At 46.1% G+C, this 27,925-nt stretch overlaps 1 protein-coding gene across 2 annotated transcripts; it reads left to right on the forward strand.

Moving 5' to 3' along the window:
- Window positions 1-448: 448 nt before the first annotated feature.
- Window positions 449-27,871, forward strand: slc4a7 (solute carrier family 4 member 7). Of its 2 annotated transcripts, XM_030749194.1 has the most exons (26): window positions 449-788; window positions 6,476-6,557; window positions 7,985-8,125; window positions 8,208-8,346; window positions 9,049-9,209; window positions 10,161-10,310; window positions 12,686-13,066; window positions 16,868-16,986; window positions 19,054-19,211; window positions 19,418-19,505; window positions 20,774-20,920; window positions 21,003-21,106; window positions 21,318-21,492; window positions 21,857-21,990; window positions 23,349-23,594; window positions 23,839-23,944; window positions 24,176-24,337; window positions 24,543-24,656; window positions 25,158-25,319; window positions 25,449-25,700; window positions 25,894-25,962; window positions 26,044-26,217; window positions 26,298-26,429; window positions 26,519-26,607; window positions 26,772-26,876; window positions 27,243-27,871. In XM_030749194.1, the coding sequence occupies exons 1-26, from the start codon at window positions 735-737 to the stop codon at window positions 27,322-27,324; spliced, it is 3,726 nt and encodes a 1,241-aa protein (XP_030605054.1). In that variant the 5' UTR covers window positions 449-734; the 3' UTR covers window positions 27,325-27,871. The 2 variants fall into 2 exon arrangements, with proteins under 2 accessions (XP_030605054.1, XP_030605053.1); XM_030749193.1 differs by lacking the exon at window positions 12,686-13,066 and having other exon boundaries at window positions 451-788; window positions 10,161-10,349.
- Window positions 27,872-27,925: the final 54 nt, after the last annotated feature.

Consider the following 27,925-nt stretch of genomic DNA (forward strand, 5'->3'; position numbering starts at 1 on the left):
TAAATTAGCAAGTAAATATGTAAACAAGTCAGTAAATGGGTATCCTAAATAAATAAATATCACTTTGTCACACTTTCTAATTAAATAGTTGTCGAGGGTTGTTTTGGTGGCTTTAACAGCATATTGTTGTTGTTTGTCATATATTGAGTCATTTTTTGTTGTTTTTCTTGGTTGAAGTCACTGAAGAGGACTTTAGAGTGTCCTGAATGTGTGTGACCTCTGACCTGGAAGGTAAACAGTGTCGGCGCAGAGATGTCGGAGTGGAAAAATGAAGCAGCTGAGGCTGGTTTCAGGTCAGCAGTTTCAGTTTGTTCTCCTTCTGTGTTTGCCTTTTTTTCTGCTCAGAAATGTGGATGACGCATCTGTCAGCCGCCGCCCCGCCTCCTTTTTTTTTCTTTTAGTTTTTTTTTTTTTTTTTTTTTTTCTCGCTGTGTTTGCAGACTTCCAGGCTGGCTGCTCACTCAGTGAAGCAACGCGCTCTGCTATAAATACTTGACTCATAGCCGAGGCTCTGCTGGAGCTCGGTGTCTGGATTCACTTACTGTCCCTGGACGACTTGCAGATCCACGCTTTGCTGTGGGCAGTTCGTGTTTGAGCCGCAGACCTGTTGGATTTATCTCTTTCACAGCTCTTCACGCTGTGGGACGTTTCCCACCACAGTTTTCCTCTGTTTTGGGAGGATTTCTGTTTTCCTGAAGACCTGAAGAGTCTCTGTGTCTTTGGACTGAGCAGCTATGGGAGACTGGGGGGATATTGCCAGTCAGAGGGTGGCCAGAGCCATGTCACTGGTATGTATCTGCTCATAGAAAGCGCTTTGTGTTTCTTACTATCAGATTAACCACACACATTACAGACTGTTTTCAGGCGGCTTCACTTCTTACAGTTGTTTGATGGTTTTGTGGTCATAACTGAGCTTTTTTTTTTTTTTTTTTTTTTAATGTTCAGCATGGTCGCGCAGCATTTAAGGAAATGAGTTTAACAGGAAAAGAGCTGAACCCATGTGTGCAAGAGCAACAACACAAATGCCAACATCCTGCCTCTGCATGCACACAAATGCACGACGTACGTCAGTCAGCCCCCACAGTCGGCTCTGAGTCTCATCTGCTGCTTACTGTCAGCTTCACGGATTTAGGGGCGAGCGTGTGGCATTAACGTGGCACACATCTGCGCTTTTCTTCGGGTCACATCTGGCCTTGACTGGCACCGTTGATCATGTTGAGTCTGGTTCCAAAACTCAGCCAGGTGTCAGCGGTCTTGTGACTTTTGGACTGCATCTGTTTAGTGTGATACCGACCGGTGTTGTAACTGAGCTGCGAGTGCCAAAAACTTCTGCCCAGAGCTCTGCTTCATGAGAAGTGCTCACGCCTCCATAAAAGCTCACACTCACTCCCTGTTTAATTCAGCTTGTGCCAACATTAGTTTAAAAAGAGCCTTCAGAGAACAGGATCGATCCAGAGCAAGTCAAACACTCAGTCTGAAGCTGTCTGTGGATCAGTCAGAGTCCCACCCGGTGGGCTGTTGGCTCTCCGTCACTCGCCCTGAAGCTGATTTACGGTGTAAAAGGACTCTGAGTGGACGGTATAATTAGGAATGCTCTCTGTACGCATCGGTTCGTTTACCATTTGCCTCTCTTCACGTGCAGCACACATCTGTCACAAAGCTTTAACGTGTGTGAAATATCAGGCACACCGATGCAGCGCGGGGGTCAGCGGTGGTCTAAATACAGAGCCAACAGATGCAGTCACATAAAGAATCTGAATAGTAGAATTGGATAAATAATGATGAGCCCAGCAGATTATCACCGCATGTTGTTGGTTTGTGACTCTGACCCACATCTTCTGAGCCACGTGAAGGCCCACACAGAAGTCACGCAGTCAAAGGTAAAAGGTCAGGCTCGTGGGGAGTGAAGCACTGGACGTCTCGTGCTGCCTCTCTCACTAAGCCTGAAACCGGATCTTGAAATGTGAGCGACGTCACCGTCCTTCAGGGTGGATCTTTATTTTTAGAAGCCTCAAACTGAACGTTTCTGCCACGTTATCGGCTCTGCTCTGTTGTCCTTTGTCGAATCGCCCACTGAAACATGGCAGTGCCTCTCCCGTCTCCGCTCTCCCAGAATCTTTCTGCCATCGTTGCTTTGTGGTTGCTGTTTACATCCAAACTTAGGACCAGGTTTCCATTCAGTATCATTATGCAAACTTATCAACAAGCTGCAAGCGTCCACAACAATCCTTTATGACCACAGTGTACCATCTTCTGATGGCTGCTTCCATCAGGATAACGCACCATGACACAAAGCTTCCTCTGTATTATTGTAGGGTCTTTACCCACAATACAAAGCGCCTTGAGGCGACTGTTTTCATTAAGAAATTCAGTTGTATTTGATCAGCCTGGATTTGAACACAGAGTTTCCACTCACACACAAAGATGAGTCAAACGTTCGCGTCCCAGAAGCTTTTTTTTGAGAAATTCTTTTGAAAGTTTTGTAGCTCCTCAAATGCCGTGAAAGAGGAGCAGAAGCTGCAGAGCTCACATGTCCTCACTTCCTGTCGGCTCGAGTGGTGTTGGCTGCGTACAATAACAGTGTTTGTAGTGACAGTAAGGCGGGAACCCCCCGAGTCGTGTGTGTGTGTGTGTGTGTGTGAACTCTTTAGCCCTACTCTGCTCTCAGGCATTCGTAGCTTATTTGGACTGAGAGCTGCAGGCGTCTACACTTTCACCACATCGGGCGTAGGAGGCTCCTCCTCCTCCTCGTGTGTTTGGGTCTGTCAGCACCTCAGATCTGTTCCATTGCATGCAGGGACTTGAGCTTTTACTGTAAATAAAGCACAGAAACATTTTACTCATATTTTAATTCTCTTCTGCCCCTGTGATGCAGCGGTGAGTGATACAGCATCTGAATCACCTCAGAATAGTTCATGATACAAATCAAAATACTGAACAAAGGTTTATTGAAGTTTGCAGGCAGCAACATTTGTAAGTGTAAGCAAATGAAGGAGGTTTTCCATCCTTTCCCAGTGAACTGCTGTCATTGATGACCGACTTCCTAATTCAAAGAGTGAATCCACTGAAACAAGCTGCCAGCAGCAGCGTTAAAGTGCCATCGTGACTCAGCAGAAGTAAAATGGAAGCACAAAAGTTGCCTAGAATCAGTTTTACTTGACCTGCTTAACCCTTTAACCATAAATAAAGTATCCTGGTTACTCTTCAGGTGCTGCACAATACTGTCACACAGTAACACTGAAAAATATTTCCTGCTCGGGTTGTAGTATGTTGGGCTTAAAGTCCTGTTTTTCCTGTTTTTTTTAACCTTGTAGCCTCGTCAGTAACTTCCTGTCAGATGGAGAGCAGTTTTCTTGCTCATACTGAGCTTTGTTGAAGGTTGTTGAAGCTCTTTGTTCAGATACTCGGTCAGCGCCGGCGGCTGACATGAGGCTCTTGCTCGGGGGATAGGGGATGTAAACGCATGGCATTGCTGTAGCAACGATAACACAGTATGACACTTTCACACCGTGTTAAAATTTAGACTGCTGCGATTATGGCCCCGCCCTGCTGTTTTTATAAGTCTGATGCACTCTTACAGGTTTCATTGCCTCAGAGTCCAGATGAACAGGTGTTCAAGTTCTCCGTCTTTGTTTTCACTGACCTGCATTCAGCGCTTTTAAAAAGATGCCCCGAAGGATGCCCACCCAACAGTAACAAGCAGGCGAGAGAGAGAAACGCACACATCGGAGACGTTAACACGCTGACTGCAGGTGTCAGCTGACTACCTTACACCCATACATCAGCTGACCCGCCGGCCTGTGGGGGCTCGGGTCTCTGCAGCAGGTCTGAGTCTGCTCCCACCTGTGATCAACTTTCTCAGCTTCTTCTTCCTCGCCTCTTCTTTGACTCTTCTTCATGGTCTTCTGTTTCGTTTGTTGTTGTCTTCAGTCTGTTTTTACCTGTGTAAGATGACTCACCTGTCCTCACACGGCGAGCTTCTCACCAGCAGAAACGCAATCAATCCAGCAGTCATAAATGTCGTCCTGTTTGTCAGAGTGTGCAGAAGTCTGAGCGTGCTCAGACTCGTCTGTGTTTCAGGTGTCGGTTAAAACTGCAGCGACACAGATTTACTTGTTTCAAAAAACAGACGTGATGAAGAGGGGCGGGTCTGACTATGAAGCTGCTTGGTCATTGGCTGACGACCTGTTAATGTTATTAATAACATGATCAAAATTTATAAAATAGACTTTTAATTTTTTATTCAATCTGACCCCAAAATCTCAGAGACAGAAAACCTTCTTCCCCCAAACACCTGAAGCCTTTCTGCCACCACAGGTGGTTTAAGGTGCTTCCACACCGCCTTCATTTTTCTGACCTGGAAGCTACGTCCACGTTTTACTGTCTTTGGTCTGAGGCAATGATTTTCTGCTGGGAAACGGTGGGCTCTCCTCTCTGGATTGGTTCCTCAAACAAAGGAAGTTCAGGTGTCTTGGAATCTTGTTGATGGGTGAGGTAAGAGACTGGTGTCGCATTCAGGGAGCTCTGATTTCTTCTGCCACTGAAAAGTATGTTGGCCTTATGCTGCCTATTCTAGCCCAGGATGGCCTCACTCAGGAGAGTCTTTATCTCCTGGGTAAATGGAGGTTAATAGTCTCAGTTTGAGCTGAACTAAACTCTGAGTTCCTGGAGCTTGAAAAAGGCGACTGGACTTCTTTTTGTTTCTTGAAGACGTTTCACCTCTCATCCGAAAGGCTTCTTCAGTTCTCAACCAAATGGTGGAGAGACCCAGGTATTTAAACCCCTGTGGGCGTAGTCCCATGGAGGTGGTTATGACCCTCTATTGATCATGTGCGTGAACACCTCCATGGGACTACGCCCACAGGGGTTTAAATACCTGGGTCTCTCCACCATTTGGTTGAGAACTGAAGAAGCCTTTCGGATGAGAGGTGAAACGTCTTCAAGAAACAAAAAGAAGTCCAGTCGCCTTTTTCAAGCTCCAGAGACTACTATGACCTGGATGACTGAGAATCTACACAGACATAAACTCTGAGTTTAAGCTTTCTGCAGACGGGCAAAGGCACACTCCAGGAAAGGAAAGGGTGCACATTTTTTTTTCTAATGCAAGAAAAAAAACAGAGCTTTGTAGCAAAAATAATTTTTGGAAGCCTAAAATTCATTAAAGTTTGATCTATTAATTACTCAGCCTGAGCTCAGAGAGATGGCGAGGAGCTCAGAGTAGGACCAGAAAAGAGCCACATGAAGTGGTTTGGGCATCTGATCAGGATGTCTTCTGGGAGCTTCCCTTTGGAGGTTTTTGGGGTCATGCTGAAGTGGAAGGAGACCCTGAGTTAGACCCAGAACCCAGTGCAGTGATTACTTAACACTAACCTGCTGGTAGAGAGATGTTTGTTGTTGCTCTGTCGCGCTTCCTGAACGGGAACATTTTACACAAAGAGGTCGAACACGTGGAACAACAAGCAGCTGTTTGACTGAAATCAGCTGCTGGCTTTATGACCTCATGCATGTACTTTACACTGTGTGTGTGTGTGTGTGTGTGTGTGTGTGTGTGTGTGTGTGTGTGTGTGTGTGTGTGTGTGTGTGTGTGAGACACGCAAACAGACAGCAGGCTGTAAACTCAGCATTAGAAACAAACCATTGTGAAGCTGCACTTCCTGTCTGACACACACCAGCATCACTCTGCTGTGTGTGTGTGTGTGTGTGTGTGTGTGTGTGTGTGTGTGTGTGTGTGTGTGTGTGTGTGTGTGTGTGTGTGTGTGTGTGTGTGTGTGTTTACACAGTGACTCTGGAGGGACTCGGCACAAGTCGTTGTATTTTACAGCGTGCGCTCTCTTCAGCAGGTTATGGTTGGGTTAGTTTAAGCGGTTTCCTTTTTTCCTGTGGTTTTTCTCCGTCCCGCCCTCCTGATGTCCAGCTGTCGCACAACTTCCTGTTGCACAGTTTGAGTCACGGCGTTCCCAACAGCTGTGGGCGGAGCCAGACTCTGTCTGTCAGTAGTCTTACATAATGAGCACTCAGCAGGTCATTCAGTGGACATTTATCTCCATCATGTTCATTGTGACTTTGTTCAGTGACTGACTGATCGTTGCTGGGGTGTAAGCATTCGTCTCCCTGTGACCTAAGCAGTATCTGCCAGGAGAAAGTTTAGAGCTCAGAGTGTTTGGTGGTGCATCAGTGGGGGGTGCAGCATGCTGGTGGGGTTGGTGTTTAAAGCTGCAGACACTTTGATTGTGATGAATCCACCTCTGTAGTGGAAAGTAACACTGCCCTGCTCTAACCTCAGCAGCCATCCTGATGTCAACCACAGGTTACGTCTCCACATTTTGAGGCCTCTGTGTTTGCATTTTGGCCAGCACCATGTTGGTTTCTTTTTGAGTCAGAAGCGACCATATTTATCTATGTTTAGAAAATGAATTTTACAAAGTCGAACGCGCTGCTTCCTGTCGCTTAAACCCACTCGTGCTCTCTTCTGCAGGGGAACGATGAGGAGGCCGTGCTGGACCAGGGCAAGACCAGCTCCACCCTTTACACCAACTTTGAGAAAGAGGAACTGGAGAGTGAGTTTATACACCAACACAAACACACTCCTGTGTGTTTACAGTCAAACACACAGTAACAAAAATGACTCAGCCCATATTTATACACATTTTATTGCAGACAGACGGATCTAAATGTGGACTGTCAACATGAGGCTCAGGGAGGTCTGTTGAAGTCACGTACACACTGTTGATTAGAACCCTGAGGCACTAGAAAAGGATCATTTTAATGTTTTATTTTGTGTCAAAGAACATGAAAACGGCAGTAAATCGATCAGGTCGCCATGAGGCTGGAGGCAGTGAGGGCGGTGATTCCAGCTGCAGGAAACGTGTTCCCATCAACATTTAATTTCATTTCCGCAGAAAAAGTGGAAATGAAATATCATGACGCGTTCTCCTGGTGTGACACTGAACATGATGTAGATGAATCACATGACTTCAGGGGATCATAGAATAGAATAGAATGGCTTTATTGTCATTATACAGGATGCACAATGAGATTGGAGGGCCACTCCTGTTCAGTGCCATGCAATAGAAAGTCAAACTCTCTAAAATAAAAATAAAATATAAGAATCTAATATAATCTAAAAATATACAGAAAATAAAATTTATAAAAAATATATACAGAAAATAAAATGTATTAAAAATTCAGAAAATAAGAGAATGTATAAAAATATATACATTGTAAAAAAAAACAAAACAAGTTTATACGTATAATAATGAAGATGGTGAATGTTGCGCTTGTGAATGAATACTGGATATTACACAATATAGAAGTGATAGATATTGTTCAGTATGAATAATATAATATTGCACAGAGATGTGGGTGTTGCACAGTTAGAGTGGGTGAGTGTGAGAGTTCAAGCAGTGTATACTGCAAAGGCCTGTGGTTAAAACTAAAGCTCTATGTGACGCCATGAGCACAGCACACAGCCGCTCAGTTTAAAGCATCTGTGTGATGTGCTGATACTGAGTGATGTTGAACTCTTGTCATTTTTACTTAACAGGTAAGAAGTAGTTTTTATTGATAAACAAGGCCTCTCGAGGAAACTGGCACAGAGTTCACCCTTTAACACCGAGCTGTCGTAGCAGGCGCTCTTTGCGTTACTGCATATCTGCGGCAGCTCGTCCTGCCTCTCGGCAACGGCGCGCTCGCTGTTAAAGGGTAAAGACAAATGTCAGAAGTTAAATCGCACCCTCAGGTGAAATGCTGCCCCCTGGTGCTGAAAGTTTTTGTGGTAATTACAAAAAGTACCTTTAACTTAATTTTAGTGGGTTTGTCTTCAGTTCCACTTCTCTGTTTTTTTAGCTGGTGTATTGAGCTGAATTTGATTAAACTTGGTGGAAATGTTTTCGTTGAAGCTTTACCTCATTGTCCTCCTGGTCGGGTTGTTCCATATACTGTATTTTCTTATTTTAGACTTGACCTTTCTGCTTCTCCCCATCAGGTCACAGGGCGGTGTACGTTGGCGTTCACGTTCCGCTGGGACGTCAGAGCCGGAGGAGACACCGCCACCGAGGGCACCGACATCACAGGAAACGAAGGGAGCGTTCAGACAGGGAGGACGGGCGGGAGTCGCCGTCGTACGGTCAGATTTTATTGAGGCTCCTGGATAAACACGCAGGTTAATCATGTGACGGCAGCATGCTGAAGCGTTTGTGTCCCTGCAGACACGCCGTCTCAGAGGGTCCAGTTCATCCTCGGCACGGAGGACGACGACGAGGAGCACCTCCCCCACGACCTGTTCACCGAGCTGGACGAGCTCGCCTTTAGAGACGGAGACATCCAGGAGTGGAAGGAGATGGCCAGGCAAGGACACTCTTCAGTTCTCTGTCTCTGAGCCTGCTTCATGTTCCAGATGTTTTTCCTTCCCACTGTCGCCAAGTGCTGCTCATAGGGGGTCGTTTTGACTGTTGGGTTTTCTCTGTATTATTGTAGGGTCTTTACCCACAATATGAAACACCTTGAGGCGACTGTTTGTTGTGATTTGGTGCTATATAAATAAAATTGAATTGAATTGAACATTAATCTCATAATTTCACATCATAAATCTCAGAACGTCCTCCTGTGTTTGAATAACACGCCTCCTGCTGTGTTTTCTAATAACTCCCCACTTCACTGTGCTTTGAGGAGTAATCCTCCGTGCTGTGTGCAGGTGAGGCCTTTGTTGATTCAGGTTCAAGATGTTTCATCTCTAATCCAGGCCTTTTCTCAGAAGAGCGCTGTGAGGATTATGATGACTTCTAAACAAACCTCACTGGATTTAAGAGGAAACTGATGAAGACAAAGTGGAGTGTTGTGGTTTGGATAAACAGAGCCAAAGAAAACATGTCACACATGTCAGGTTATGTTGTTTATGCAGCAGAGGAAAGTCTGCATCACTGCAGCATTATAGTATTAGCAGAAATCAGACTGCAGGTTTTGGAGCCTGGCGTTCTTCAAATGTTGGGTAAATACTCGGCTTTGCCTGGAATTTATTTTGTGTGTGTGTGTGTGTGTGTGTGTGTTCAGGTGGTTGAAGTTTGAGGAGGACGTGGAGGACGGCGGTGAGCGTTGGAGTAAACCCTACGTGGCGACTCTGTCCCTGCACAGCCTGTTCGAGCTGCGCTCCTGCATCCTGAACGGCACCGTGCTGCTCGACATGAGGGCCAACACCATCGAGGACATCGCAGGTCAGAGCGCTCGGCGGCGGCAGCGCGTTCACCGAGAAATCCAGCGTCAGAGTCAGAGGAACTCGACTCGAATGTTTCATCGCGCGACACAGATTTCCTACACAAAATTCCTCCAAAAGCATTCAGCGTTTTCAGGGCAGTGAGGATGAACTTTGTGTTTTAATCTAAAAGGAGGTCTGACATGTGGGCCTTACTGTGCTCTGAGCGCCAAAACCACCAAAATTCAAACACAACCAGAACTGATAAACTGCTGCTTCATCAAAAAGTCTCTTTAATGGTTTTCAAATTTTCATCCAATTTTTTAAATTCTGTTAGATTTGAAAAAACAAACTATTTCAGAGTCAGTTCTGTGGCTTTAATTTCTTTTATAAAGGATTTTTGAGTCCACAAATAAACAAATAACCAAATGACTCTGGAAGAAGAACATCGTGGGAAAAGTTCAAAATGAGTTTTGGATCATTTTGATGTCACCACAATAAAGAAGGAATTAAAAACACAGCTCTCGGTGTATATAATTATCTCCTGCCAGTACAAGCTCTGGGTGCTGCCCTTCAGCAGGCTTCCAGACATCAGCCAATCACAAGAAAGTTGGCTCTTAGAGAAGGTGGAGCTAAAAGGTCTTGATTTAGAAAGAGGAGGGACCGAGGGGCTGCCACAAAGGCCCAGTGTATGATAAATAGTAGAGTCCAAGAATGAAATCACAGAGGAATGTGTCCACTTAACGTTAAAATAGAACACTTTTCATCGTCTCCTCTTAAAATAAACGTGCAAGTCAAGATCAGCGTTCTCTCCTTTGGCTGTGGTTTTGGTCTCCACCACCTCCTGAGGTGCTCAGCTGTGTCTGCTCTCTGTCGATGGAAAATAATCCTACCTATACTTTTCTTGCTGTTCTGTGAGCACAAACTGTCCACTGCAGCTCATCAGGTGACCTCATGTCCCCCTCCCTTGCAGACATGGTGATCGACAGCATGCTGGCTTCAGGTCAGCTGGAGGAGGGCGTTCAGGAGAAGGTGAGGGAGGCCATGCTGAGGCGTCACCACCATCAGAACGAGAAGAAGCTGAGCAACCGCATCCCGCTGGTCCGATCCTTTGCTGACATAGGCAAGAAACACTCCGAACCCAATTTACTGGAGCGCAATGGTGAGACTGCAGCGCCTCTTGTCATTCTGAAACTCGCTTCTTTAGAGGTTCACCTGCAGGTCTGTGAGGCGATCCGATTCTTTGGAAGCTTGCAGGAGCAGAAAGAAATTCACACCTCAGTTTGACATGTTGTGAGTCTTCAGATAAAATGTTGCCACTGCCAAGACAACTGCGAGGTTTAGTTCTTCTCTGCTGTGTTGTTGTGGAAGTATATTATACTAATAGGAGTGTTCTTGAATTACTTCAGTGAAACGACAAGAGCACCATAATTAGCACCATAGTGAACTAAGGTAAATTTCTCTGTCAGCGATCTTATTACCCCATCAAGATGCAAACCTGCTGCTTTATGTTGCATAATTTAGGATTTCCTTTTATTTATTTATTTATTTTTTTTTTTTTAAAGAAGAGCCTCATAAATAATCTCTGGAGCACCCTCTGTTGCTCCTGGTGATCGTAGCACAGCTGCTGTTTAACTTGTACGTATAATTGTCGGTCAACCTAATCAGTTGTCTAGAGGTCAAAAATGGTATTTAGGTCAGCCTCAGTATTTAAAAAACATAACTAAAAACATTTGAAACACCTTGTAATTCTTCAGCTTTCTTTGTTTTTATCACTGACATTTGGGGTTTTGTTTTTTTCATATCAATGTGCTGTTTTCATTTTCGGTTTCTGTTGTCGGGCAGAATTTAGAGTCTGTCCTGATTGGTCGAGGTAACGGGGTGACAAGACGACTGGTCTCAGATTGCTGCATGGCATCACGTTGGCATGATTTTTGGGTGTTGGTGATGAGTTGTTTTTTTTTGGCTTGAATGAATGCAGCTTGTTTCTCACCTGTACCTGCCTGTGGATGGACCGACTGTAACCTCGTCCTGTTTAATATGACTGGGCTTCCTGCTGGTCAGCGCTGACCTGACTGGACCTGCTGACACAGCGAGCTAATAACCAGCTAATATCATGAGTCGAGTCGGCGTTTTAATATCCGGACTCCTAAATCCTGTTTGTGAGTGAGGAATGTTTTAATGCTGCTGTCTGGGTTGAACTCCGTCTGCAGGCATTAATCCCTCCGATGGAAGACGTGCGTGACGTGACTGTTAACGTTGGAGCTTCTAAATTTCCTAACAGCTGCAGTAGCTTTTAAAAGTTTGCACAGACTGATCCATTCAAGGCGTTTTCCTCAGGTTTCCTCAGGCTGAAGACATCAAAACTTAGAAATACAAAAGGTTACGTAGGACACAAAGCAGCCACCAGTTTCACAGACCAGCTTCCTGTTCCTTTGATAACAGCTTTGACCACCTTCATGAGGTCATCACAGATGCTGATGCTCTGAGCTCCAGCTCCTCGGCCCACATCAGTTGGGTTCAGGTGTGTGGTTGTGGAGGTTAGGTGATCTGATGGTTCACTCTGCTTCTTTATCAGATTCAGCCTGGAGATGTTCTGGTTCACTTCCCTGCTTCCAACTCATGAGTGTGACACTAAACTCAAACCTGATGATGGGATGGTGTTTTCCTTGCAGGATGTTGTGGTCGCCGTTGCCTTGAATTCAGTAGAAATCTCCAGCAGTGTCACCGGCCGTGCTCCCCCAACACCATCACAGCTTCTCTTCCAGGCGTCACAGTGGGAACCAGACGAGCAGATGTCAGTGGCTCCATCTTTGGGCCCCGTAGTTCTATGGTGCCGTGGTGGTAGCAGCTTTTAAGGACACCGTCACCAATCTATTGAAACTGGGTCTAGATAAGGTTAGGTGCTGGTGCTGGTAATAATGATGTGACAGGTTAATTGGTGATTTCTCTAATTTCTCCACAACAGAAGAAAGTCTACTAACATTTTTCCACCAATGTGGTTCTGATGGACAATTGTCAATGGATTAAACACATTGATTTGAAAGTAAAATTAAAAGTGAAGTCTGGAGGTTCACTGCAGAGAAGAGAACATGATAAAGTCTAATAAGAGGTGACGGTGGCCCTCCAAAGCCAGTCCCACGCATGCCCATACCTGTCAGGTGTAGGCAGTTAAGCTCTAAAGCTCTAAACTAAAGAAAAGTTGAGTTGGTGTTCAAACGTGTGACTGAGCCTGTAGCTGATTGCACTGTTAGTTTGCACTGTTTTAAAAAGCCACTACCCCACAGAGGAAGTGATGAAGGCTAATGATACGTGTTTGCTCAGAACCATCATATCCTCTGTTTAGTGCCTGACACGTTTTGCTGTGTCTGTGTTGCTTGTGAGGGCCACTAACTGACTGATCAATCACTTTGAATCAGTGCACAGTGGCTTTGTGTTTTCTCTGCATGCAGCATCGTTCAGCCTCATCATCATCATCTTTCTTCTTTTCCTCCTCAGGGGAGGGTATGTCTTCCTCTCGGCTCTCCCTCCTCCGTCGTTGCTCCTTAGGCTCATTCGAACTCTCCACTCCGCCCCCCTCTCCACGTGTCCCTGGCCTGTTCGGACGCCTCCTCCCTGGTTCCACCTCCTCGTCACAGACCAACCTCTCTCTGTACCGTTATGGCCGCCACTTCTCCGAGCCCAGCCAGCCCGACAGACTCACCCTTCCCATTCGTGCTTCCTCTCCACGCCGCTGCTCTGCTCCTGAGGGGCTGGGGGTAGGAGCAGGGATACCTGAGGTGGTGGTTTACCCCCCAGAAGAGGAGGAAGAGGAGATGTTAGAGATGGAAGATGAAGATGGTGTGGTTTTACATCAGGGCCACCTGGTTCCTCAAACAGGCAAATATGGCACGGCTTTCCTCTGGCTCGATGCCATTTACTCCGACACTCCTGCTCTGAAATATGCCGGCTTTTAAATGAAGCATGCAGACTAAAATCACGGCGGGTTTCACTGAAGTGCTGATGAAGCTGAAGATGGATGATTGGACAAATATACTGGCCATTGCTGGTTGGCTGAGTCCGTGACAGGTGGTTTTTGTGGGGTGATTTTGCATGATTTTTCTAGTTTTATTTTGCTTGAGAATTCAGCTGTAAATATTTCACTTGCAGTCCCACAGGGTGGAGCCTCCTTCCTCATTGCTGTGCTGAGATGGAGAGTAGATACAGTGTAGTACCTGGCATCGTGTGGTCAGGTCACCACCAGGTCACTGGGTTTAATGTTTGCTTTGAGCCACAAGCTAAATGTTCAGAAACCTGGAGATGTTACGTTTCAGATGAAGTCTCCTACGTTTTGGTATCCAAGTTATTCTGTTAAAAGCTTTTTCATCTGGGTGTTTCACATTGGAAAAGGTTTGATAAACAGAGGTGCGTGCCAGCTGACAGATTTCTGAGCTGAACACTGATATCCTTTATGTGGAATTTTAACATATTTCCATACCCAAATGGAAATCTTTAGAGAAAAGCTGTAAGGTCAAAACTTAGGAGAGTTAAATTGAAACTTAATATCAGGATTCTGAAATTATCCTCATGTAGGAGGTCCTATCTCTGCCCCTATCTGGCTTGCCAGAGACCTGGAGTTAATAAACCATCCACTGATAAACCCTTTGAACAGCCCCTGATGTCTTCACAAAAATAAGGTTCAGTTTTTCCCATTCAAAGACACACCAGCTGAGTGAAAACCTCCGTACTCTGGTGTAGTGTAGCGAGCCGTGGGAGCCATTAAAAGGCTCTGACGTTCGGTGATTTTAGACCTCTGGCTTGGATCGAATCAACAGTGTGGTCATCTCTCACTGAGATTTGTTCCCTGTGATTTGCAGCACAGCATTTCCTGCTGCAAAAATCCAGTGAAAAGTCCACAACAGCTTCTGCACTCTGCAGAGCCATCCAAAGCCTTTTGCTGGTTAGATGCTGGATAATGAAAGGGATGCTTCCCCTCTCACGTTACCATCACTGAGTGTTTATCTGAGGTTTGATCATATGATATACGGAACTGCAGAAACCTTCGCCTGACCTTTATTCTTACATAAGAGTCAGGCGAAATGTGTGGAGACTAAAATCCGCTGCTGATCTGAAACAAAATAATCTTTTAAATAATTTTTGTTAAATCTTCACAAACAGCTGGAAAAACGGTTTTCAGCTCTTTTTAACTCAGAACTCAGGTCGTGCACTTTGGCCTTTTGCGTCCTTAGCAAGCATTCGGAAAACTGCAGAGCCACCCAAAACTTCCATGAAATTTTTTTCCTCTTTGCAAAGCTCTTTGTTCCCCGTTTAGCTCCAAACTGCGAGGAGAAGGCTGTTTGTATGAGCGTCAGAAAACAGATCATCAGGATTTATTTTCTCTCACTTGCCTCTCGGGGTTCCCGCAGGGACGCTTTCAGAGAAATCTGGAAGCTTGAGTGAATCTCTTTGCTTCCCCGCGTTAATGATCTGTGAAGGAAACAAACTCGCTGACACTCGATCATCTGACCACGACTCATCACTCAGTTACAGTTCATGTGCCGAAGCCTAAAAAGCTGACTGTAGATAGAAACAGGAAGCAGTCACAGAGCGTGACAGCCTGCAGGTGCTGATGCTGCGAGAACATTTAAAATGGACAGAGTCGGGCTTTGCTTTGTGTTGATTAATCGGTGTTAATCTCAGTGAACGGAGACGTCTTCATCTGGAATCTTCTCTAAATTACAGTCTGCAGGTTCCTGTTGTGTACATTACTGTCAACCATGCACTCTTTAGAGAGGCGCATCCTCCAAAGTAGTGCCTGCTGCTAAACACACCCCGCACCAGCCACCGCTGTGACCGTATATTATGGGGTAGACGTGACCACAGATGTGCTCTAGGTTTGACTGTAGGTGTCTGATGTAACCTCAGCGTGAGGCTGGTCCTGTAACAGAGGAAACTGATCTGCATAACTGAGCGCACCTCGTTCAGCTGCTGCAGTTTCACCTTTTCGAGTCAGGCTTCAGCGAGTCTTTAAAGAACAAACGGCATATTACAACCACCGAAGGAAGATAAATGAAGGGCTGCGCCGGGGGCAGGTTCAAAAATACATTTTAATTTCTGAGATTAAAGTTGTAAATTCACAAGAAAAATAAGTTTTAGAAGGAAATAAACTAGCACATTGTTGTTGTTTTTTTTCTTTAACTTTAAAATCTGAGTTTTTGTTCTCTGAATTTTACCCCCCTACCTTGTGCAGCCTATTTATATATTTATTTACTAATTATTTAATTCTCAAGTGGCCCTAATACACGGCCATGTGCAAGTCCACAAAAAATATGTGCTTCTCCTAATTAGAAACCTCACAGTTGTGGTTAAAGGTGTCCTTTGGAAGGTGTGCGGTTGATGTGGGAGGTTGGAAGTTTTCCCCCAGTGATAACAGAGCTCTTACTGAAGGCACATCATTCAGACCTTTGCTATGACTCAGAATGTTCCACCATCTTTTTATTTATTTATTGAAACTAATATGTAGCCTCGTTTTTCTGCACAAATAAAAATGCACCTAGAAGCAGGTGGATTTTAAAAGTCCTGACGGTAAGTTTGGAGTCAGCTGGAGATCGTTTTGGTGCACACGGTCACATTTACTGTCGGGTCTGGATATCTGCACTGATCAACCGTAACGGGACACGAGTCAGTGATGGTGTGTGTGTGTGTGTGAGAGAGAGAGAGAGAGAGAGAGAGAGAGAGAGATATCCATGTTGGCGGTCGTCTAGTGTAGTCTTCTCAGGTTAAAGTGTCACCCGTTGAGCTGTCGGCGCCTGTGTTCAGCGGTCTGACAGCAGGAATAATACTCAGAACAAAGCGATTACTGCTCAGCCTCAACGAGACGATCAGAGTGGCTCCAACAAACTTCTCATGCCAGTTTCTCTCACTTCATTAGTGCAGATTAAGCTTCAACCTCCAGAGCTGAAACATGAAGCCAAAAAGGTCTAAAACCTGCAGTTCCTCTGCAGTCCAGCAGAGGCGCCAGCAGTGAGTCAGTCCTCACAGACTCCCATGTTAAAAATTTCCAGCAGAAATAAACGTGTTTACAGCCTGATACAGAAACTGCTTTGGTCTCTGTAGCTAATTTCCCCCTCCATAACAGGTGTACGGGGGGAGGATGTTTCTGTAGCTCACCTGTTTAAAATTTGCATTATTAGGCCTATATGTGGCCTATTTGATTGACAAGTAGCTGTAGCTGCTAGGCTTCACCTCAGCTAGCTGGAGTCTCTGAACTGGACCTCTGGACTGTGTTTGTGCTGTTGGAGCCTTTTGGAGCATTTTTAATGCAATGATCTGACCAATGATATGGCTGTTGTGTGGTTCATTGTACTAACTACAGGGGCTGAGACCAATCACAGTGAAATATGGACAAGACGGTAATGATGTCATATTAAAAATACTAATAATAAAGATTATTCAGCTTTATGGAAGTGGCAGAAATGTCCTCATCACTGTGCGGCCTGATGTGCTGACGTCATGCTAAAGAAAGCAGGACGTGAGGAGGTGGGTGCATGTAGATGTTACTAACCACTGATTGCTGTGTGAGAACTGCCAACAGCTGCTGCAGATGTTCAGCCTGATGAACATCTGGTTTTGATGGGTCAGGTTTTTGTGGAGTGAACCTTTGAGGATGTACAGACTGAGCGTTGCTCTCCGTCTCTGCAGGTCTGCTGGCATCGCCTCAGTCGGCTCCTGGAAACCTCGACAACAGCAAAAACAGCGAGAGTCGCGTCAATGGCGGCGGCGGAGGCAGCCGGGAGAACAGCACGGTGGACTTCAGCAAGGTAAAGACCACCGCACCGCCGACATCAGCACTCTCGCCTTTAACAGTAATAATCTGAATCTTGGCTTGAAGTGTCAGTAAACTGGGGGTAAGACTGCAGGGGAGGGGGTGATGGAATATTCCCTGTTGTAAATTAATGAATTGTAACTTCCTGTAAAACCAGCTTTCACTGCATGGCAGCAGCATTAATGTCCACCTTCACTGGCGTTACGTTCTCTGTTTATGATCCTGAAATGGACCGGCTCTTAAAGAGAGCTTTTCTGCTCTGCCTGAGCACTCAAAGTCTTATGCAACATGTCTTCATTCTCACTCTTATGGGTGCGTTTTTCTACACCTGTGCTTTCTATCCAACATCAGCTACAAAGTTTCTCAGGTTGATGGGAGTTACCTGGTTAAATGAAGGATGAAATGAGAAAACTTGGCCTGCGCTGTTACAGCAGGATTACAGAGGGAAATTGCGCAAATTCAGCAACACAAAAATGAATTGAGCGTGTTTAAGACTTCCTCCTTCAGTCCGAGCTGTGACACTATTGGACGCTTTCTTTTCATTAAAGTTTGGTTGAGCTTTGAGCTTCAAAGTTCTGGACTTTGGTTCACAACCATCCGATGCACATCCAGCTGTGCAAACCAAACTTGCCTCCAGGTACAAGTGAACGAACCTGAACCCGAGCTTTCAGTCATGTGACGGCGAGACCCTGAAGGAGCCAATCAGAAGCTGTGTTGTGTGTCTCAGCAGGAATGCGACTGCGTTTGTTTGCTGCCAGGGGCCGGCAGGAAGCCCGCAGTAAGTCACACGTCAGTCGCCGGCTCCGGACCAATCAGTGTAGCCTGTGCTGTGACTCATTGTGGTGGTGCTCTGTGATTGGCTGTTTGTGGCGTTCAGTGATGTGTTTGGAGCTCGCCAACCATCAACCATGTTGTTTCAGTGTTAGATGGAAAAATTATGTGTTTATCAATCAAACTTTATTTGTACAGAGTCTTTAGAGCCCTTCATAACCAACTGAAGAGGTTCACTCCGAGTGGCCGTCCTCCTCGTCCAGCCTGCTTTATTTGGTCCTCAAGTTCTTCCTTCAGCCTGAGAGACAGCTGAAAGCATCTCCACATGATCACACCTGCCAACATTTAGGGGGGTTTGAGAACCTCTTTTTCTAGTCTATTTGTAGCATCAGAAGTAACCTTTTAAATATTTCCCCTAATAAAGTAATAAATGAGTAAAAGCTTTTTCCAGACCCAAGTTCCTGGAGTGAGCGGCAGTGTGCATCCTTCCTGCCGACGCTCGAATCAGTGAAAATCTTTCCAGCTTAGTCGACTCACCGTGATTTTAATTTAGCGTTCTTTAAAGTCTCACTTTTTACGGTCTCCTCGCTGTGACGAGAGCTGAAATGGTCAAACAGCAGCTGCCTGATAACTCTTAGATTAGCTTCACACACACACACACACACACACACACACACACACACACACACACACACACACACACACCCACACCCCTCAGTCAGGGTGTTTTCTGCCTGGTTGCTCTGACAGATGGTTATAATTGTCTATGAAACCCAGTCCAACCACACACAGTAAATCCAATCTGGCAGCTTGTGTGATATTAAACAACTGCAGAAAACCTACTTGTTGATGTGTCCCAGTTATTGATTATAAAGTTTGAGAGTGGCCGGAGTTTTCCGGCAGCAGCAGCAAAGCACCGGGAGATTGTGTGAAAATACGGGAGGTATGAAATCTTAGTTTAATGTGAGAGCAGTCGGATTCTCTGAGCACCAAGGCTCTCACAAAAGCTTGATTCATGGAAAATATGCTGCAGGGAGCTCTGATCTGCTGCTGTGTGCTCATGGAAGAAGGACAAAAATGCAGGACACAAATCCTGGTTTTCCAAATCCAAACCAGGCTGCAGTCGTTCAGTCAGTCAGCGGCAGGGTCCAAAAGAGCAGTCAGAGGTCACACACGGGGAAATGACTCCAGACACAAAGAAAACCATGAGAAGTGCTGGAAAACTTCACTACAAGTAATAATAAAACTGGGAAACCTTTGAAAGGTGACTGAGTTTGATTGTGTGTTTCAGGTGGACATGAACTTCATGAAGAAGATTCCTCCCGGTGCCGAGGCCTCCAACGTCCTGGTGGGTGAAGTGGACTTCCTGGAGCAGCCGATCATCGCCTTCGTCCGGCTCTGTCCCGCCGTGCTGCTGTCCGGCCTCACGGAGGTCCCGGTTCCCACCAGGTAGACCTCAACACCTCATTCTACACACTTCCTGTCATCTCTGTCCACGTCGGAACGATGAGACTGTTTCTCATGTTTTAGTTAAATGTGGTCAACCGCACACACAAACCTTCAACACTAAGAGCAACCACACAGCGAAAAACTGAGCATTAAACCACATCTGGACTCACATCTGGACTCTGCTGACTGACTTCCTGTCCCTCCAGGTTTCTCTTCCTGCTGCTCGGCCCATTTGGAAAAGGTCCTCAGTACCACGAGATCGGACGCTCCATCGCCACGCTGATGACAGACGAGGTGAGCGAGGCCTTCAGCCCACGTTTCAGTGTTAGAGCAGCAGATTTAAATACAACACAAACACACGCAAGGAAGACAAGACCAAGAAAAGTTATTACACTACAAGACAGAAAATGATAAATATTTATAATTAAAACTTACAACTTATCTGACTCCTGTTTTTGCTTTATAAGGAAAAAAGTGTTCCTAAAAGCCCCGGTTGTGTTTGATGGGCTGAACAGGAAGAAGAATTGGGGCTGCTTCACTCTGAGGAAAATCGTTTTCATGCTTAGATCAATATTGTATCTTATTTGAGCTTCAAAAAAGGCTGTTTGACACTGAATTTGCTTTTATAATTCATATGAAAAAGGTGGAGATGGTGGAGGACACAGGGCCATCCTGCAGGGAGTTGGGCCCAGACTGGTGGGTGTTTTTAACCCAAAGCCATTTAATAGTTTAAAGAGAAATAACAGAGTGCGGTGAGCCTGTGAGGCTTTGGTGTCTCAGCGGACACAGTCGGGATGATCGCGGGGAGCCGTCTGCCTCCTTTTCCAGTTCAGCTCCCTGTAAAATGATCTTTCAAAGATGAACAGCTGAAAAGTTGAAGCCTCCATCCTTGTTGTTGGAGATGTGTTGCCATGGAGACCTGCCGTTGCGCGGTCCACATTAAGCTCTGTAGAAGAAGCAGCAGGTCGGCTGATTCCAGTTCAGTTAGAGGCCAAACGGCGTCCTGAATCTGAAGGCTTCACTTTGATGATGCTTTGGCTCTCTGTGTGTGTGTGTGTGTGTGTGTGTGTGTGTGTGTGTGTGTGTGTGTGTGTGTGTGTGTGTGTGTGTGTGTGTGTGTGTGTGTGTGTGTGTGTGGAGCTGTTTACACTCGAATGTGAACTCTGACAGAAAAATGTGCAGTTTTGAAGCAGCCCCGAGCACACCCTGCAAATTACAGTATTTAGGGGGCCGAGTGGGATGATAAAGGGTCACTCCGCTCTTTTTGAGCTAGCTGTGTTTACCATTTGTGTGTCTGTTGTGTCTCTGTGGTTGATGCTGATGTCACTCTCTCCACCTCTGCTGTAGCAATTCAGGGAAATGAGGGGTCATGGAAAACCAAGTGTTGGAGAAGCTTTCCAGAGAAACCAACAGATTTGTATATGAATGATTGAAAGTTAAATTTTCTACCTGAAAACACAGAATCTGGACGCATCATTGTGACTGTGTCCACCTGCATTACTCTGTTACCCCCATTTAAAGTGCAGAGAAAATGTTTCTCATGCATCGCTGCTCTTCTGCAGGTTTTCCATGATGTAGCCTACAAGGCGAGGGACAGGACCGACCTGCTGTCGGGAATCGACGAGTTCCTGGATCAGGTCACCGTGCTGCCTCCGGGTGAATGGGACCCCAGTATCCGCATCGAGCCCCCGAAAAGCGTCCCGTCTCAGGTAAAGATCTGAAAGACCTGAAACTGCAAGGTAATCCCTGCTCTGTCAGAAGTGACGCCTCTGCTCCCGTCTGTCTCTGCAGGAGAAGAGGAAAATGCCGTCAGTCCCTAATGGCTCCGCCCACAGCTCTGAGACAGTGAAGGAGATGGAGCATCACACGGGACCAGAGCTGCAGAGGACGGGGAGGTGTGTGAAGTTCAGAAACATAAATTCCTCTCTCATGGATTAAAAACATGTTAGTGTGAATTAAAGTTAGATTTAATCTGTAAAGAGATAAATAATAAGATAAAACAATCCAAGCTGCATCGGAGAATTCAGACACAAAGCAACTCCACCGCCACTGAATCTGAAGTGGGAATGTGTGGGAATGACAGTGACTCCCTCGTGTGTCCGACAGGATTTTTGGTGGTTTGGTGAACGACATTCGGAGGAAGGCGCCGTTCTACTGGAGCGACATCACAGACGCCGTGAGCCTGCAGTGTTTGGCCTCCATCCTCTTCCTGTACTGCGCCTGCATGTCGCCCGTCATCACATTCGGAGGTCTGCTCGGAGAAGCCACCAAAGGAAAGATAGTAAGAACCCAGAGTGACTTCTAATAAAGACAACATGTTTTAGGACATAAAAGCAGTCTCCTCACAGTGATTTCACTGAGAAACCTGCAGCGTTAGTCCAGTGAAGCGCACAGCAGCCATATTTACATTAAAAATGCTCCAACAGCAAAAACAGAAAGGCTTCACCCGACAGCTAGCAGCTACAGGATCATCATCCACCTGTTAGTCAGAGGCCACGCCCCTAATAATGCAGACTTTGAGCTTTAATCCAGTTTAAGCAGGTGTTATAGAAACATCCTCAGTCTGTAGCTTTTTACCTGGAGGGGTCAAGTTTCTGTGTCACACTTGTGTGAGCTTCATCTCTCTCTCTCTCTCTCTCTGGTAGAGTGCCATAGAGTCGCTGTTCGGAGCGTCTCTGACGGGCGTGGCCTATTCTCTGTTTGCCGGTCAGCCTCTCACCATCCTGGGCAGCACGGGTCCAGTTCTGGTCTTTGAGAAGATCCTCTTCAAGTTCTGTGGGTGAGTCAGTCCGAAGGTGGAAGACAGGAAGTTTCTACAAGACCTTTTCTTCCTTTAAGATCAGCGATGATGTCACATACTTATTTCACCAGCATTACATCACTGTTCATCAACATTACATCACTGGCCTGTTGAACAGAGATAAAAAGTACATTCAGCGTCTCTTTACTTCCTCGTGTTTCCATTTTGTTCTTCTTTAATTTTTGTCCTTTTTGCATTCAGTCATCATTTGATCTGAACACTGATGATTACTAATGTTTTAAATTTTGTAATATTAAATCAGTGGTTTCAGCCTTTTCACCTTTAAGTGTGGGTGTAGTTGTGCAGGGTTCCTGCAGGTCATTGGTCTACTTTAGTTTACCTTAAGTTAAGCCTACAGTTAGCGCTCTAAGAGCCACACTTCCACCCTTCAGCTTTCAGTGGCGTCTCCACTGCTGGACCTCCACATCACGCTGTGGCTCCCCCTGCAGGTGGACCCTGTGTTGTAGCTCAGTGGCATCATGAATGACCCTAAATATGAGCTGGATGTGTTTTACAGACTTGGTTAAGTAGGAGCGAAAGCCCCAGGAGCTCAGCGGGCCACAGATTAACATGATTTTTGTGGATCAGCTGCGTGCCTGCTTTACGCTGCGCTTTTGTCCTCCTGAGCTTATTCATATTATTTTATAATTATTTCGGGGGTTGGGGATTAAAAAAAAAGCTTTTTGTGATGCAAAAAGATGTTTTATAACAGTTGCATAAAAGTTTAACTTTTAACCTGCTCCATTTTCATTTTGATTACATCATCCACTGTTTTATGGGGCTGCAGATTTTTGTCTAATAAAGTGGAGAGCGGCAGGAGAAGCTGTTCAAAGATGAAACTTTGAGACATTTTAAGTCTAAAGTTCAGAAGATTATTTTGTTCCAGCTTCTCTGAGGGTCAGACAGAAGCTTTAAATCACTCAGGTGACCCGCGGAGCGGGTTCGAGTCTCAGCATGTCGCCAATTTGCCCGCGTGTCTTCCCCTCTATCTTCCCCCCATTTCCTGTCTCTCTCCACTGCTAACACCTCACAAGGTGTGGAATAAGTCTGTGAGACAGAGATCTTTGCTGGGTTGCTGTTGGACGCTGTGATCTCTCAGCTGTGCTTCAGCTCCACTGTGATGGTCCACAGCTGCTGCTGGGCGGGAGCAGGGTGATGGAGTTGGAGAGACTGGCTGGAGGAGCAGCTGATTATATTGCTCCATTTTGTTTGACATAATTTAGTTGACTTGAAACATTGTTTTAATAATTCATTTGGGAGAGCCTGCACGAGCATCCCTCAGGGGAGTTACAGGCCTCGTGTGCTTAAACGAGCCCGTCTTTCCTCTCCGTCCGCAGTCAGTACGGTCTGTCCTACCTGCATCTGAGGACCAGCATCGGACTCTGGACCGCCTTCCTGTGCCTGCTGCTGGTCGCCACCGACGCCAGCTCTCTGGTCTGCTACATCACCCGGTTCACCGAGGAGGCCTTCGCCTCCCTCATCTGCATCATCTTCATCTACGAGGCGCTGGAGAAGCTGGTCCGCCTCGGGCAGCTCTACCCCATCAACATGCACAACCAGCTGGACAACCTGACCCTCTACACGTGAGGAACCAGCAAATGTCTGATTATTTCTCTCTGTCTGAGCTCAGGGCCCGAATCATTAGTCTGCAGAAAGGTTTTTCCAACCAATCCATGATTTTTACATCAAAGAATTAAAGATTTAATATCTTTTTCAGGTAAAGAGATGAAATGTCGAATTTTGAATTGCTTTAATGAGCAGTGCAGCTTGAAGTTTAAAGGAAGAAAGAAAACAGCAACCACTGAAAGATCTGCTGTTCTGTCTTAGGTGTCGGTGTGCTCAACCCGCCAACGCTTCGGCTGAGGTCCAGCAGTTCTGGAGCAAGAATAACGTGACCCCAGAAAGCGTCCAGTGGGATCAGCTGAGCCTGGAGGTGAACATGTTATTGCATCAGTGCAACGTTGGCTTCTTTTCATGCCAACGTAGATGTTACCTGATGGTTTAGGTCTAACACTCACTGGCCGACAGCTTCCTGTTATCAGGGAGATTCATCCAGAGATTTATCAGAAAAAAACAGAATAAATCTGTCAGTTTGTGGCACAGCAGCATCTGGTGGTCATCAGAGGTACTGCAGCTCAGCTCTGCCTTTCCCCTCTCAATCCAGGAATGCAAGAACCTTATGGGGGAGTTTGTCGGCTCGGCGTGTGCCCACGATGGTCCCTACGTCCCCGACGTCCTCTTCTGGTCCGTCATCCTCTTCTTCACCACCTTCTTCCTCTCCTCGTTCCTCAAACAGTTCAAGACCAAGAGATACTTCCCCACCAAGGTGAGCCTGTCACAGCTCTGAGAAACGTCTCAGAGGTGGATGCTGGGGAGGCTTTCATCAGCTGCTAAAAATGATTACATTTACTGGCTGTGAAAACGGATCCATATAAAAACATCCTGACTTGTTTGATATCGAGGAGGTTGGAAACGATCTTTTTTTATTGTTCGATGAGCGAAAAAGTCGATAAGTTGTTTTTGGTCTGCAGGTTCGATCGACCATCAGCGACTTCGCCGTCTTCCTCACCATCATGATCATGGTGCTGGTGGATTATCTGGTGGGAGTTCCTTCGCCAAAGCTCCACGTTCCCGACCGCTTCGAGGTAACGCTCCTGTTACAGGTCCAAACAGCCTGCGAAGGGTCGTTTCCCTTTAATCTGATCTGTAATTTGGTGGATTATAATCAGATTTTCCTTCCTGATGCTTAAACCAATCAGTTTGTTTTGTTAAGTGAGGCGCCCTGAGCAGCTCTTAGCTCAGTGTGATAACAGGTCAGAGGTCACCTCCTGTCAGCTGACATGTACGCTATATAAGCTGTGCATGAAGACGATTTGAGGGCCGAGTTCTTCTGTTGCAGCAGAGCTCAAATGTGAAGAGCAAACCAAGTTCTGAAAAAAATATTTCAGGCCGTCACAGTTACTCTTTATACTTCAGATTATAGTGTGTAAAAACAATACATGGTAAGGGTATGGCTAAAATATCAAATTATATATAAAGTTTAGGCCTGGCAGGTGTCGGTTTACACCTGAAGAAACCCTGATCAGACAGTTTTTGACTTCGAGGATTGCAATAAAAATGTTCTCACGCTGCTTTTGGTCCTTCAGCCCACGTCTCAAAATCGAGGGTGGCTGATCTCCCCGCTGGGGCCGAACCCCTGGTGGACGCTGCTGGCCGCTGCCATACCTGCTCTGCTCTGCACCATCCTCATCTTCATGGACCAGCAGATCACTGCCGTCATCATCAACAGGAAGGAAAACAAGCTCAAGGTGAGGAATGACGCGGAAGCCGAGCAGCTCTGTCTCTGCAGGATGAAGACCTCCACCTCACTCTGTGTGTGTGTGTGTGTGTGTGTGTGTGTGTGTGTGTGTGTGTGTGTTTGTTTGTTTGGGCTGCAGAAAGGGTGTGGCTACCACCTGGACCTGCTGGTGGTGGCGGTGATGTTGGGTGTGTGCTCCATCATGGGCCTTCCGTGGTTCGTGGCGGCGACGGTGCTCTCCATCTCCCACGTCAACAGTCTGAAGCTGGAGTCGGAGTGCGCGGCGCCCGGCGAGCAGCCGAAGTTCCTCGGCATCAGAGAGCAGAGGGTCACCGGCTTCATGATCTTCTTCCTGATGGGCTGCTCCGTCTTCATGACCTCTGTCCTCAAGGTGAACCTTTCAGAGGGTTCTTGTATCTACTGCATTCACACTTCATTTCTTCAGCTACAGTCATGATTAAATAAAATGGGACCTCTAAACTTTTTCTGGAACCTTCAGAGAATACAAGTAAAAACTTCCAGCCTGCGTCCGAACCCTGACCTAAATCTCTGAAAGTAATGAGAGTCCCTGTCTGCTCTTTCAGTTCATCCCGATGCCTGTCCTGTACGGAGTCTTCCTCTACATGGGCGTGTCCTCACTCAAAGGCATCCAGGTGTGTCTCAGCATCCCGTCTGTCCTGCTGATGGCCGTGTGAAAGCGTGTCTGACCTCTCATCCATCTGTCTGTCCCGCAGCTCTTTGACCGCATCAAACTATTCGGCATGCCGGCCAAACACCAGCCAGACCTGATCTACCTGCGCTACGTCCCGCTGTGGAAGGTCCACATCTTCACCGTGGTCCAGCTGTCCTGCCTCATTGTCCTCTGGGCCATCAAAGCCTCGCCCGCTGCCGTCATCTTCCCCATGATGGTGAGATGAACCGAGAGACGCTGCGTTTTCTTCTTTCCTTTATAGCACAGGGACTCACCTCCTCCCTCTGCGTTCTGCAGGTTCTCGCTCTGGTTTTCATCCGAAAGCTTCTGGATTTCTGCTTCACCAAGAGAGAGCTGAGCTGGCTGGATGACCTGATACCGGAGAGCAAGAAGAAGAAGGACGATGACAAGAAGAAGAAGGAGAAGGAGGTGGAGTACGCTAAAGTGTGCACAAGAAACCACATGACTCTGCTTCAGTGTTCTCATTGGCTCAACTGTGTGTCTGTGTGTGTTTCCAGGACGCTCAGCGGATGCTGGAGGAGACGGACGAGGAGCTGCCTTACAACAGAGAGGTCCTCAAGTTCCCGATCAAAAACCTCAAGAAACGGTGAGTCTGAAATAAAACACGCTGATGTCTGTGCACTCGGCAGCAGAGGTTAACACACGCGTGTGTGTGTGTGTGTGTGTGTGTGTGTGTGTGTGTGTGTGTGTGTGTGTGTGTGTGTGTGTGTGTGTGTGTGTGTGTGTGTGTGTGTGTGTTTGGCTCAGCAGCGACCCATCAGAGGTGAACATCTCAGACGAAATGGCCAAAAGCGGCATCTGGAAATCCGTTTCCAAAAACTCTGACAGCAGCAAAGCTCTGAAACGCACCTTCAGGTGAGTTAACCTCACATTCAGTGACGTCACTTGCTGCCGCTCTTTGTGATTGGCTCTCTCTCTGGAATAAAGTGTGTGTTAAGACTTCTGTAAACATTACAAACTAAATCAGTGCTGATCAGGTGTTGCTGTGCTGTAGGTAGGGCTTGACAAAGTCGATATAAAAGTCATGGCTGGATGCTGAGACATGATATACCGGATCTCTGTTTTGTACATGCAACATGCAGAATGTCAGTTTAATGAGAACAGATTGATAGATTTGGTGCAATATCAATAAAATTAAATTGGTTTTTAAAACGCGTCTGGAAGAAGTGATGTAAATGTCTCTGACTCAGGTGACAATAAAGTTTCCGTTGTGTCTTTCAGCCACGAGAAGCTGCCGAGCGTCCAGATAAACGTGGAGAACGAGGACGGACGAAGAGTCGTGGATGCTGAGACGGCGCTATGATCCACTGCCCGGGGGTGAAAGGTCGCAGGAGAACCAATCTGAGCGTACCGTACTTCTCACTCTGCGTTGTCTCGATCGAGGTGGACGTTTTATTTTCTCATCGTTTTAAGGTGAAACATGGAGACTCCACTTTTGGAAACAGCTTCCTCAGGTTTTTTCTTTTTTTTTTTTTTTTTTTTTTTTTTTTTTTTCTTTTTTTTTTACTCGGGCGGTCTGCAGCTGCCGTGCTGTGATTGGCTGCTGAAGAAAAAAAAAAAAAAAAGTCGGCGGATGCCTGAATCTCTCCAGACGGATGTTGTGAGAAAGTTTGATTTCATCGTTTGAACTTTTCTGTTTCTGAGTTCATGAAACAGGCGAGGCGCTTCAAACGTTCTTATTTAATCCATCATGCTGATTTAGGTTTTTCTATGTGTGCGTGTGTGTGTGTGTGTGCGTGTGGTTTCTGTTGTACCTCACCTTGTTGCCTACAGCAGAAAAAAATGAATGATGTCACAGCTGCTGTTGTCTTAGTTTCTTTGTAAAGTTTAATAAATCAGTTTGGTGGCGACGGTCGGAGTCACATGACCTTTTTTAATCATTTTGATCATTTCTGGAGGAGTTG

The sequence above is a fragment of the Archocentrus centrarchus genome, chromosome 16 (assembly GCF_007364275.1).
Source record: "Archocentrus centrarchus isolate MPI-CPG fArcCen1 chromosome 16, fArcCen1, whole genome shotgun sequence".
Lineage (NCBI taxonomy): Eukaryota > Metazoa > Chordata > Actinopteri > Cichliformes > Cichlidae > Archocentrus > Archocentrus centrarchus.